This window comes from Coregonus clupeaformis, unplaced genomic scaffold, assembly GCF_020615455.1.
Source record: "Coregonus clupeaformis isolate EN_2021a unplaced genomic scaffold, ASM2061545v1 scaf0044, whole genome shotgun sequence".
Classification (NCBI taxonomy): Eukaryota; Metazoa; Chordata; class Actinopteri; order Salmoniformes; family Salmonidae; genus Coregonus; species Coregonus clupeaformis.
In genome coordinates, this window is record NW_025533499.1 from 19304 (window position 1) to 33164 (window position 13861).

Sequence of the window (13861 nt, forward strand, 5' to 3'; positions counted from 1 at the left end):
TCCTCTCCTCCTCTCTCTCTCTCCCCATCCTCTCCTCCTCTCTCTCTCTCCCCATCCTCTCTATCTCCCCATCCTCTCCCCTCTCTCTCTCCCATCCTCTCCTCACTCTCTCTCCCCATCCTCTCCTCTCTCTCTCTCCCCATCCTCTCCTCCCCCCCCTCTTCTCCTCTCTCTCTCTCCCCATCCTCTCCTCTCTCCCCATCCTCTCCTCTCTCTCTCCCCCATCCTCTCCTCTCTCTCTCCCCCCCTCCTCTCCCCTCTCTCTCTCCCCATCCTCTCCTCTCTCTCTCTCCCCATCCTCTCCTCTCTCTCTCTCCCCATCCTCTCCTCCCCCCCTTCTCCTCTCTCTCTCCCCATCCTCTCCTCTCTCTCTCTCCCCCATCCTCTCCTCTCTCTCTCCCCCATCCTCTCCTCTCTCTCTCTCCCCATCCTCTCCTCTCTCTCTCTCCCCATCCTCTCCTCTCTCCCTCTCCCCATCCTCTCTCTCTCCCCCATCCTCTCCTCTCTCTCTCTCCCCCATCCTCTCCCCTCTCTCTCTCCCCATCCTCTCCTCTCTCTCTCTCCCCATCCTTTCCTCTCTCTCCCCATCCTCTCCTCTCTCTCTCTCCCCATCCTTTCCTCTCTCTCCCCATCCTCTCCTCTCTCTCTCTCCCCATCCTCTCCTCCTCTCTCTCTCTCCCCATCCTCTCCTCCTCTCTCTCTCTCCCCATCCTCTCTATCTCCCCATCCTCTCCCCTCTCTCTCTCCCATCCTCTCCTCTCTCTCTCTCCCCCATCCTCTCCTCTCTCTCTCCCCCCATCCTCCCCCCCCCTTCTCCTCTCTCTCTCCCCATCCTCTCCTCTCTCCCCATCCTCTCCTCTCTCTCTCCCCCATCCTCTCCCCCTCTCTCTCTCCCCATCCTCTCCCCTCTCTCTCTCCCCATCCTCTCCTCTCTCTCTCTCCCCATCCTCTCCTCTCTCTCTCTCCCCATCCTCTCCCCCCTTCTCCTCTCTCTCTCCCCATCCTCTCCTCTCTCTCTCTCCCCCATCCTCTCCTCTCTCTCTCCCCATCCTCTCCTCTCTCTCTCTCCCCATCCTCTCCTCTCTCTCTCTCCCCATCCTCTCCTCTCTCCCTCTCCCCATCCTCTCCTCTCTCTCTCCCCCATCCTCTCCTCTCTCTCTCTCCCCATCCTCTCCTCTCTCTCTCCCCCATCCTCTCCTCTCTCTCTCCCCCATCCTCTCCTCTCCCCCCCCTCCCTCCCCTTCTCCTCTCTCTCTCCCCCTCTTCCCATCCTCTCTATCTCCCCATCCTCTCCTCTGTCCCCATCCTCTCCTCTCTCTCTCCCCCATCCTCTCCTCTCTCTCTCCCCCATCCTCTCCTTACTCTCTCTCCCCCATCCTCTCCTCTCTCTCTCCCCATCCTCTCCTCTCTCTCTCTCCCATCCTCTCCTCTCTCTCTCTCCCCATCCTCTCCTCTCTCTCTCTCCCCATCCTCTCCTCTCTCCCCATCCTCTCCTCTCTCTCTCTCCCCCATCCTCTCCTCTCTCTCTCTCCCCATCCTCTCCTCTCTCTCTCTCTCCCCCATCCTCTCCTCTCCCCCCCTCCCCTTCTCCTCTCTCTCTCCCCCTCTCTCCCTCCTCTCTCTCAGAGAGGACAAGAGAGCAGGACCAGAGTGTATAGCCCATCATATCAAACAGAATTCCAAATCAATCATCACTCCTTTCCGCCGCTGAGCCCTAAAGACAGCTCCTTCCGAATCCCACTAGCGTCAACCCTCCTCCTCTCCCGGATCATATCCTCGAGGCTACGGAACACCAGCGTGTGTCCATTCCGAGTCCCGGCACCGAGATGCACTTTGAGAAAGTACTGTTGCTCTGCCGAGTGTGCCTCGCCTCCCGCCTTGAACTCCCGCTTCCCGAAGCGGCACCAGGCGGCGAAGCTCTCAGAGCTGGTCCAGCAGATGTCCCCGCTGCGTAGGCCCAGGTGGCCAGTGGCGTTCTGCAGCACCAGGTCGGAGGGCAGCGGCCGGAAGCGGTAGCGGCTGTTCACTATCCGTCCGTGCCGGCCCTGTCCTATCTCAGTCAGGCTGTCCTTCCGTATCTCCCCCTCATGCAGGTGTATCACCTGGTCATTGAGCTCGTACACAGCCCAGTGAGGTGCCTGGGAGGTGGATACTAGCTCCACAAGGTCCCCTGGCTTGCACATGGAGAGCAAAGTTTTGGTGGAGTACACGTTCAAATCCTGGTTCGCGCGCAGTTTGGAGAAGATGCATTCCTGGGAGCAGAAGGCGGAGTATTCCAGCTCGCTGACCGCCCCGGGGCCCTCCTGGCTGGAGTAAGGGTCCTTGGTGTAACCTCCTCCGCCACCTCCTGCGTCGTCCACCTGAAATCAAATTATATTTGATGTCTTCACTATTATTCTACAATGTAGAGTATAGTGAAAATAAAGAAAAACCCTTGAATGAGTAAAACTTTTGACCGGTAGTGTGTGTGTGTGTGTGTGTGTGTGTGTGTGTGTGTGTGTGTGTGTGTGTGTGTATATATATATATATATATATATATATATATATATATATATATACACACACACACACACAGCTGAAGTCAAAAGTTTACATACACCTTAGCCAAATACATTTCAACTCAGTTTTTCACAATTCCTGACATTTAATCCTAGTAAAAAGTCCCTGTCATAGGTCAGTTAGGATCACCACTTGATTTTAAGAATGTGAAATGTCAGAATAATAGTAGAGAGAATGATTTATTTCAGCTTTTATTTATTTCATCACATTCCCAATGGGTCAGATATTTACATACACTCAATTAGTATTTGGTATAATTGCCTTTAAATTGTTTAACTTGGGTCAAACGTTTCGGGTAGCCTTCCACAAGCTTCCCACAATAAGTTGGGTGAATTTTGGCCCATTCCTCCTGACAGAGCTGGTGTAACTGAGTCAGGTTTGTAGGCCTCCTTGCTCGCACACGCTTTTTCAGTTCTGCCCACAAATGTTCTATAGGATTGAGGTCAGGGCTTTGTGATGGCCACTCCAATACCTTGACTTTGTTGTCCTTAAGCCATTTTGCCACAACTTTGGAAGTATGCTTGGGGTCATTGTCCATTTGGAAGACCCATTTGCGACCAAGCTTTAACTTCCTGACTGATGACTTGAGATGTTGCTTCAATATATCCACATAATTTTCCTTCCTCATGATGCCATCTATTTTGTGAAGTGCACCAGTCCCTCCTGCAGCAAAGCACCCCCACAGCATGATGCTGCCACCCTAGTGCTTCACGGTTGGGATGGTGTTCTTTGGCTTGCAAGCATCCCCCTTTTTCCTCCAAACATAACGATGGTCATTATGGCCAAACAATTCTATTTTTGTTTCATCAGACCAGAGGACATTTCTCCAAAAAGTACGAGATTTGTCCCCATTAGCAGTTGCAAACCGTAGTCTGGCTTTTTTAATGGCGGTTTTGGAGCAGTGGCTTCTTCCTTGCTGAGCAGCCTTTCAGGTTATGTCGATATAGGACTCGTTTTACTGTGGATATAGATACTTTTGTACCTGTTTCCTTCAGCTTCTTCACAAGGTCCTTTGCTGTTGTTCTGGGATTGATTTGCACTTTTTGCACCAAAGTACGTTCGTCTCTAGGAGACAGAACGCATCTCCTTCCTGAGCAGTATGACGGCTGCGTGGTCCCTTGGTGTTTATACTTGCATACTATTGTTTGTACAGATGAGCGTGGTACCTTCAGGCGTTTGGAAATTGCTCCCAAGGATGAACCAGACTTGTGGAGGTCTACTATTCTTTTTCTGAGGTCTTGGCTCATTTATTTTGATTTTCCCTTGATTTCTAGCAAAGAGGCACTGAGTTTGAAGGTAGGCCTTGAAATACATCCACAGGTACACCTCCAATTAACTCAAATGATGTCAATTAGCCTATCAGAAGCTTCCATTACATAATTTTCTGGAATTTACCAAGCTGTTTAAAGGCACAGTCTGTAAATAATTGTTGGAAAAATTACTTGTGTCGTGCACAAAGTAGATGTCCTAACCGACTTGCCAAAACTATAGTTTGTTAACAAGAAATGTGTGGAGTGGTTGAAAAATGAGTTTTAATGATTCCAACCTAAGTGTATATACAGCTGTGGAAAAAAAATTAAGAGACCAAATGTTTCTTAAATCAGCATCTCTACATGTATGACAGCCATTCCATTCCAGTGTCTGTTGAATTCCAACACAGGCACACCTCATTCTACTGAATTAGGTACTGATTAGGTGATCACATGAACCACTTATTCACTTATTTAACGAGGAAAAGTATAAAAACCACTGCTGTGGTCATCACTATCCTCTTGCAATAGGACCAGCTGGATGGCAAAAACAGTGCTAATAGTACCTCAAAAGTAATATTAATCAATAAATAACTATCAACCATGCCAAAAGAGTTGAAAAGGAGAGTTTTGAGTGAGGAAAAGAAGGGTTCAATTCTGGCTTTACTGGCAGAGGGATACAGTGAGCGTCAGGTTGCTTCCATCCTTAACATTTCAAAGACGGCGGTTCATAAGAACAAGGTCAAGCAGCAGACATTGGGAACAACAAAGCTACAGACCGGCTGAGGGCGAAAACGATTCTCTACTGACCGGGATGACCGCCAACTCATTCGAATGTCACTCAACAACCATAGGATGACATCAAGGGACCTACAAAAAGAATGGCAAACGGCAGCTGGGGTGAAGTGCACGGCGAGGACGGTTCGAAAAAGGCACCTAGGGGCAGGGCTGAAGTCGTGCAAAGCTAGAAAAAAGCCCTTCATCAATGAGAAGCAAAGAAGAGCCAGGCTGAGGTTTGCCAAAGACCATAAGGGTTGGACCGTACAGGACTGGAGTAAGGTCATCTTCTCTGATGAGTCCAATTTTCAGCTTTGCCCAACACCTGGTCGTCTAATGGTTAGACGGAGACCTGGAGAGGCCTACAAGCCACAGTGTCTCGCACCCACTGTGAAATTTGGTGGAGGATCTGTGATGATCTGGGGGTGCTTCAGCAAGGCTGGAATCTGGCAGATTTGTCTTTGTGTAGGATGCATGAATCAAGCCACGTACAAGGTTGTCCTGGAAGAAAACTTGTTTCCTTTTTCTCTGACAACTCTGAGGATTGGTTTTTCCAGCAGGACAATGCGCCATGTCACACAGCCAGGTCAATCAAGGTGTGGATGGATCAAGACCCTGTCATGGCCAGCCCAATCTCTAGACCTGAACCCCATTGAAAACTTCTGGAATGTGATCAAGAGGAAGATGGATGGTGACAAGCCATCAAACAAAGCCGAGCTGCTTGTATTTTTGCGCCAGGAGTGGCATAAAGTCACCCAACATCAATGTGAAAGACTGGTGGAGAGCATGCCAAGACGCATGAAAGCTGTGATTGAAAATCAGGGATATTCCACCAAATATTGATTTCTGAACTCTTCCTTAGTTAAAACACTAGTATTGTGTTGTTTAAAAATGAACATGAACTTATTTTCTTTGCATTATTCGAGGTCTGACAACACTGCATCTTTTTTTGTTATTTTGACCAGATGTAATTTTCTGCAAATAAATGCTCTAAATGACAATATTTATATTTGGAATTTGGGAGAAATGTTGTCAGTAGTTTATAGAATAAAACAAAAATGTTATTTTTTCCCAAACACATACCAATACATCGTCAAACCAGAGAAACTGATAATTTTGCAGTGGTCTCTAATTTTTTCCGCAGCTGTATATACACACACACACGAAAGATATTATAGAAGTATATATATAGTAGAAATATATATTATAGAACCAAAATGAGAAGAATACAGGCCCTGGATTTTCCAAGAGCTGATAGTTAATGACCTTATTTATAATAAGTGTTTTTCACTGGTTTGAGTAAAGTACATAAAAAAAAAAGTATAAGAAATAAGGCAATAAGTAGCCTAGGGAAAAAAAACAAGGCACAGATATTTTCACACTTCAATAAAAACACCAATAAAGCACAAAGATATATTATATAAAATATAGGCCTACAGAAAAAATATATATTGAAAGAAAAGATGTAACAAAATCCAAGTTAATTTGTCATATGCACATGAAACATGTGTAACTGGTGTGAAATAACTAGCTAGTGAGCGGTGTGCGATAGTAGCGTTTAAAATCGGTGACGACGCTCGCTCTGAGACCTTGAAGTAGTTGTTTCCCACCAAGGGCAACCGCTTTGGTGGAGCGACGGGTAACGGTGCTTGGTAGGAGGCAGTTGTTGATTGTTTTCAGAGGATCCCTGGTTGCACTGATACACACAGTACAATTAACAAAGTTGCAACATATTGAAAAAATATACAAAAATAATATCCACCTCCTCTTCTTCGTCTGAGAAGAAGTATGCCACTCCAACTCTGAGCTCCTCTTTCTCCAGTCCGGACGGATCTCCGGTGGGCAGCTCGCTGTAGCTGAGGTGGGTTATCCGGTCCAGGTGGTTTCCCATCAATGACAAAGCCCCCGGCAGAGGAGAGGCATGGAATAAGGTGTCTGGGGGAGGGGGGAGGTTAGGAGGTGAGGGGAAGGTTAGGGGGTGAGGAGCGGGGAAGAGAGAAGGGGACAGAGACGTGAATGTTGGGAAAGAACAAAAAAAGAATCCCACAATAGGATCCCTACACTAAATCACGAAGTGGAGAAATATAAAATACTTTCACTAGAGCGATGTAGTTAGAGGTTTATGTCTGCGCGCACTGCCCGGTAGACTGCACTGGTCGGCTATTAGCTAGACTCAAACACTTCAGCATCAAGTGAAAACAGTCCACAGTCACGTAGTGAGGTACATCATCAACTCTCCAGTTACTGAACCGCGATCCTTTGAAAGACCACAACACAAACAATGATTTAGTCCATCACTCTCAATCCATCCCGTGCCAGTAATTTACTGTGGTGGACTAAAGAAGAAAACAGCTGGGCTGGAGAGAGAAAGAGAGCAGGCCAGAAAAGCGACAGTTAAAAAGGGAACAGAGAGAGAGAGAGAGCGCTCGGTGCCTCCCCTCGTCTATGTAGAAAGAAAAGAGTCACCCTGACAAAAAGCTACAGATGATCTCTGTCCCGCCAGACAGACGCACCATGGGAGAATAACGGATGATTGAACCTTTCACGCACCGTGTGTGGAAGACGGATAAATAGTAATGGTTACCTGCACGAGACCAGGGCAAACGGTTATATATCCTGCCGTTCCATCGGTGGTTTTCTGTCTCTCTCTCTTCCACTTGTCTTCTTTCCCCCAATCCTCCCGCAGCCCCGTGTGTGTTCTCCGCACCTCTCCTGTTTAAGTAGCCCTAACACTGGGAGCTCCGCCTTCACTAGCAACACCCTGCCCTTGGCGCAGCCCATTGGTCCAGGGACCCTTTCCTATTCTGCCTTGGCCCATCAGCAAGGCTGATCCCCACGTCAATCAAGCCAGCCTCCAATAGCGTGGGCGAGAAGCAGCGCGTGGTGGGGGGTTGTTACTGTGGCGTAACCTACAGTAGACAGACAAGAGGCTTCAAAACATGCTGTTATAAGACATAGACAACACTTAGCTGGATAAGAGTGTCTACTAAATGACTATAATGGCATTGATTATTATTTTACCAGGTAACTGACAACACGTTCTCTTTAAGTTTTTTTGTTGTATTTTTTTGGTAGATCAGCTTAATATTGCAGATAGATTGTAACTTCCATCAATGTAATTGTCTGCATCACTTCCAATCCCCCATGTTTTATAGATATATATATATATATATATATATATAAAATATATATATATTCCCCTTTATTACTTTCCAACCCGGCCACCCTTTCCCCACTTGGAGTAAACTAGTGAACAACAATGCTTAGGCCTCTACTTCCAGCTTATACTTACTATCTACATTTTATGAACACAGTCAATTTTACAGTAATTACATTTTGTTTGTTCTTTCTCCTGAACTTCTTCTACTCTCAACCTCTCCAATCATTTTCATGATGTCCATCCGGTTTGCTTCTATATGCCATATCTTTCTAACTGTGCTCTTTCCCAAAAGCTCCCAACATACAACCTATATACTTATTATGGACACAGTATGCTTTACATTAGTTATCTTGTAGTTATTAGTTGTTGTTAGTTGTTATTAGTCCCATCCTTCAACTCCATCCAACACCACCCATCTATCTCTTAACACCATCCATATAGGATTTCTATTTGCCATATATATTTCAACTGTACTGTGATGTCTTACAAAAGCTCTGAACCTTTCTATTCTCATAGTTTCTACAGATCGTAAATTGGTAAATTAAAGAGAAACATTTTTGCTAAGATTATTATTGTATTATTGATCAATTGACTATGACTTTTCAGATCACCCAGCAGTGCTATTTGCAGAGTTAACTCCAGGTAAATATTGCAATTCTTCAGCCATTCCTGAACCTGCAACCAAAAACAAGCTACATATGGACAGCAACAAAACAAATTATCTAATGAGTCTGTCTTTTCGCAGCAAAATCTGCAGAGCTGGGATGGTTGTATCCCCCATATATATAGCATTCTATTGACCTCCCGAGTGGCGCAGTGGTAACTGTGCCACTAGAGATCCTGGTTCGAATCCAGGCTCTGTCGTAGTCGGCCGCGACCGGGAGACCGGGAGACCCATGAGGCGGCGCACAATTGGCCCAGCGTCGTCCAGGGTAGGGGAGGGAATGGCCGGCAGGGATGTAGCTCAGTTGGTAGAGCATGGCGTTTGCAACGCCAGGGTTGTGGGTTTGATTCCCACAGGGGGCCAGTATGAAAAATAAAAAAAATAATGTATGCACTCACTAACTGTAAGTCGGTCTGGATAAGCGCGTCTGCTAAATGACTAAAATGTAAAATGTATTGGTTGCAAGAATTTTATATAATAATGTAAAGTTCTATATCGTGGAGCTCCGCTCCATAGGGGAGCTATGCTCCTAGTGGTTTACCCTCTGCCCTAGGGCAGAACAGCCTGAAGCAAAATTATGCACACACCTGTCAGCCAATGGGAGCACAGGTGCCCCTATATAAAGGGACCCGTTCCCTCAATCTGCCTCCCATTATCTTCAGCGACTGGACTAGAGTGAAGAAGCCTTAAGAAGACTCAGGAAGATTTTCGTCGTTGACATCCAGCCGTCAACGTCTTCCATACAATGAGCACACCAGGGAATTTCCCACCCCCAAAAGCCCTTTTCAGGGCTCTGTGTCGGTGCACCGCCATGGCAACCACGGACCCCCACGACCTTTGTTTCGTGTGTTTGGGGCCGCAGCATGCCAAGGATGGTCTCGACAACCCTCCTAACTGCGCCTCCTGCGCCCTCCTTCCTATGAAGGAGAGGAAGCAGCGCTGGGCGTTTTTTAAGGAGGACGTCCCTCTTGACGACGTATTGTCCACACTCGCCTCTGCTTCAGAGGCATCGTCGGACAGTGCTGGATCAGAGGATGACAAAGAGGGCGCCGAGATGGATATCCCAGTGGGACAATCCAGAGCTCTGGCGCCAGCCTTCAAGACCCCCTTTCCGTCGGAGAGCGCGAGGTCTGAGGGTTCTTTGTGCGATGACGACATGGGCTCTGTTAGGTCAGAAGCCCTGTCCTTCGCGGCAGCCTCTCTGCGTTCGGACTTTCCCGAACTCATTGAGAAGGCGGCCATTCGACTGGAGATTGCGCTGCCCCCAGCTCCCCTCCCAGTGGAGGTGGACCTGATGGAAGGCGGCCCCTACTCCAAGCCGAGGAGAGCAGCTGAGCCAATGGCTCCAGCCATGCCCTCTCTTGGCAAGTATGTCGAGGGTTCGTGGGGAGCACCTCTGGCGGCGCGTTCGCCGGCCAGAGCGTATGCTCCATTCACCAGAGTGGCCGGATATGAGTGGGCAGCTAGGGGAATCCCTAGGCTCGAAGGCGCCATGACGGCGTTCTTAGTGCCAGGTTCGAGTCCCTGGGCAGCCTCCAAGAAGGCCACCCTGCCAGCGCAGAAGGACAGGTTCACAGCACAATTGGCTGAGAAATCCTTCACGCTGGGAGCCCAGAGCGTAGCAGCGGCGAACAACATCGCCCTCCTCGCGGCCTCCCTATCCCGTCTCACAACGGGAAGGTCTGAGCTGACCAGCGAGGAAGTAGAGGAGGCTTCCAGGATTTCCGGAGCCATCCTCCACCTGACGCAGGCGGTGGCCATATGCGCGGGCAGGACCATGGCCACCTCGGTGGTCACTGAGCGACACCTATGGCTGTCAATGACAGCCATGAAGGAAGTCGATAGAGCCTCACTGCTCAACGCCCCCGTCTCCAGCGAGGGCCTATTTGGCCTTGCTGTGAAAGACGCGACCGAGCGAATCGCCAAGTTGGATGAGGAAAGGAAGCACCTGGCCAGACATCTGCCTTTGGCGATGAAGGCCAGCAGAGCCCCAACCACTCCATCCACCTCCAACGCCCCCAGTAAGGCTACAGGGAGGCGACGGGCCAGGCGACAGTCGTCCACCACAGGCGGCAGGAGAGCGGGCTCGGCCCCTCCAGCAGCGACGGTGGCAGCGACGGTTCCGCCGGCGAGGGAGGTCGTCACCAAACCAGCCTGGCAGCACCAGAAGGTCTCCCACAAAAGGCGGCACTTGTGACGAGGCGAGGGGGAGAGAACGGGAGATGGCCCGGCGCGTGACGCAGATGAGCCTACTGTTCCCCCCCACCCCACTGTTCAGGGCGTGGAGGGTGTTTTGTTTAATTGTGTGAATAAAGAGCTGGTTCTCACTGACATTGTCAAAGAAGGACATTTATTCCATAAGGTACAGAACACTTCACGTTCTATGTTTTTCCCTCACCATCCTGAGTGTAGCTCAACCCACCAAGAGTGCGTAGCTGAGCGCGCTCAGGAGAGGAAAAGGGAAAAGGTAGCAAGGCGCAGCCTTAGCTCACCTAATAAAGATATTTTACTACAGACTCCTAGGAGCTCTGTAGTAAAGGTCTCACATAGCAGGCAGCCGTCTCTGTCCCAATGCGACATGAAGACGCAGCCGCTAGCCGGGAATGACGCCTTGCTGCAGGCTAATGCCTCAGCCAGCGCAGATCAGACCCGTGCGACGTTCACGGAGAGCGGGAATACCAGAGTTACAAGTATAACCAAGGTATGGACGCCTCCGGTCTATTCTGAACGTATCAATGCCCATGGCTCTGAGCGCAGCTCACCACACATTGGGTGTGTCGTTGAACAGCCGCATAAGACCAGTGAAGAGGTATTGTGGCACCACCGTGTGGTACCAGTCAGAGATCACACCTTTCAGACCCTGTTGAGTTCTGTAATGGATGAGTCTCATTCCAAGCAGCAGTCTCAGTCAGACAATGACATGATGACGCAATTGCTATCCGGGGAGAGCGCTCTGTCTCAGGCCAATGCCTCAGCCAGTGCAGTTCAGAACCGTGCTGCGTTCACGGAGGGCCAGATTACTGGAGTTACGGTCGTAACTAACGTATCAAGGCCCCCGATTCACCCAGAACGAGCTGATGTTTCCTCTCCCTTTCGAGGGGGGCCCGCCTTGGGCTATTCCACCAACCCAGTGCTGGGGAATAGCGGCGGCGAGGGCCATAGAGGAATACAGGTCCTTCCTACTGGACGCACCACAGCTTCGTGCGCGCCCGCTTTCTCTGCATTGCTGGCAGTGGCAGCGAAGCTGTACCCTCTCACGCTGGCTAGAACAGACGTTGGAGAAGGGTTATGCCCTCCAATTCCATCGGACCCCACCTCCGTTCAGGGGAGTGGTGGAAACGGTGATGAAAACGCCAGACAAAGTAGCCGCTCTGAGGTCAGAGATTACGGAACTTTTGGCGAAGGAGGCGGTCACAGTAGTTCCCCGAGAGCAAAGGAACAAGGGGCTGTATTCGCCCTATTTCCTAGTGCCCAAAAAGACGGGGGGAGTGAGGCCGATTTTGGATTTACGCATTCTCAACGAGAGCATAACCAAACGGCCCTTCCGAATGCTGACGACAAAACGTCTACTGGAATGTGTCCAGAAGGGAGACTTTTGTACAAACATAGACCTAAAGGACGCGTACTTTCATGTGCCGATACAATCACGCCACAGAAAGTTTCTGCGGTTCGCCTTTCAAGGGGTGGCGTACGAGTTCACGAGGATGCCGTTTGGGTACGCCCTGGCACCTCGAACATTTTCCAAATGTGTAGAGGCGGCATTGGAACCGCTGCGTCGTCAGGGGATAAGGTTACTAGCCTACCTAGACGACCTGCTGGTTCTCGCCCCGTCAGCAGAGCTGGCGTTCACGCACACGACACAGACAGTGATTCATCTCACGCGTCTGGGGTTCGCTGTGAATTGGAAAAAGAGCGCACCCTGGCCCAGTCATCAGATTGTCTACCTGGGACTACAGCTAGACACTGTAATGATGAGGGCGCGAATTTCGGACCCTCGAAGGGCAGCATTGTTACTAGCCCTGAGGAAGTGTCGTCCGAATCACACAGTAACGGCGCTATCGATCATGTCACTTTTGGGTCTCATGTCGGCAGCCCACTCTGTGGTCCCGCTGGGGCTTCTGCATATGCGCAGAACACAGCGGTGGTTCGCCCAACTAAGACTAGACCCAGTGCGTCAACGTCATCGGTTGGTGGTGGTTCCTCTCTCGCTAAGAGCAGACCTGGACTATTGGCGGAACCCGAGCGTTCTTACGCACGGAGTCCCGATGGGCAAGGTGTCATCCTACATTCCAGTGTTTACAGATGCATCTCTGACTGGATGGGGAGGGACATGTCAGTCTCAAGCGATAGGAGGTGCATGGCCTCAATCAGGTCGTCACATCAACCTCCTAGAGTTGGAAACGGTTCGACTGGTCTTGACCCACTTCGCGTCTACCCTTCGGGGGTCGCGATGTGTTGGTTTGGTCAGACAACCGAACCACAGTGGCTCACATAAACCGCCAGGGAGGGGTCAGGTCTCCTGCCCTCCATCGGGCGGCAGTGGAATTGTGGCTGTGGGCTCACAAGCACCTTCGCTCGTTGAGAGCAGCGCACATTCCGGGCTACTTGAACGTAGGGGCAGACCTCATGTCAAGAGGGGGTCCTCGAGACGACGAGTGGTGTCTGCACCCGGACATTGTTCTACGAATTTGGGAACAATTCGGGAGAGCCGAGGTGGACCTGTTCGCGTCACGTGTGAACGCGCAGTGTCTCCTATGGTTCTCTCTGAGGGAACAGGACGAACCGCCACTAGGAAGAGACGCATTTGCGCACTATCCGTGGCCGAAAGTTCTCCTGTATGCATTCCCTCCGCTGTCTTGCATTCTCCCACTGCTAGCCAGGGTGAGGTCAGAGGAGCTGTCAGTGATACTGATAGCGCCCGATCGCCCGGGGGCTCCGTGGTTTGCGGAGATGAGTCAGATGTTGATTGCGCCACCTTGGCCAATTCCACATCGACGGGACGCGTTGACTCAGGCGGGAGGCTCGATAGGGCAATGGCCCGTAATCGGCCAACCACTGAAGGCTTGGTTCCTGAATGGGACAGGTTGAAGCGCCGTGGGTTGTCTGATGCAGTGATCAGAACAATACAGGGCGCAAGAGCCAGTTCCACTTCTAGGATGTATACCAGCAGATGGAACGTTTTCTCACGATGGTGTGACACACAGGACGTGGACCCCATGAGCTGTCAGGTAGAGAGTGTGCTCTCATTCCTGCAGTCTATGTTTGATAAGCAGAAATCGCCCTCCACCATTCGAGTGTTTGCAGCGGCAATTTCAGCTGGTCATGAAGGGTTTAACGGAAAAACGTGTTCAGTCATCCATTAGTGAAACGTTTCTTATTGGGAACGCAACGGCTTAGGCCAAGGCCTAGAGCTACGCTGCCCAAATGGGATTTGGCACTGGTTCTCGAAGC

At 50.0% G+C, this 13861-nt stretch overlaps 1 protein-coding gene across 1 annotated transcript; it reads right to left on the reverse strand.

Moving 5' to 3' along the window:
* Nucleotides 1-1593: 1593 nt before the first annotated feature.
* LOC121555707 (protein LRATD1-like) lies at nucleotides 1594-7253 on the reverse strand. The gene is made up of 3 exons (XM_041869542.1): nucleotides 7171-7253; nucleotides 6349-6521; nucleotides 1594-2360 (listed from the first exon to the last, which is right to left on the reverse strand). Exons 2-3 carry the CDS (start codon nucleotides 6475-6477, stop codon nucleotides 1692-1694), a joined length of 798 nt encoding a protein of 265 aa, XP_041725476.1. The 5' UTR covers nucleotides 6478-6521; nucleotides 7171-7253; the 3' UTR covers nucleotides 1594-1691.
* Nucleotides 7254-13861: the final 6608 nt, after the last annotated feature.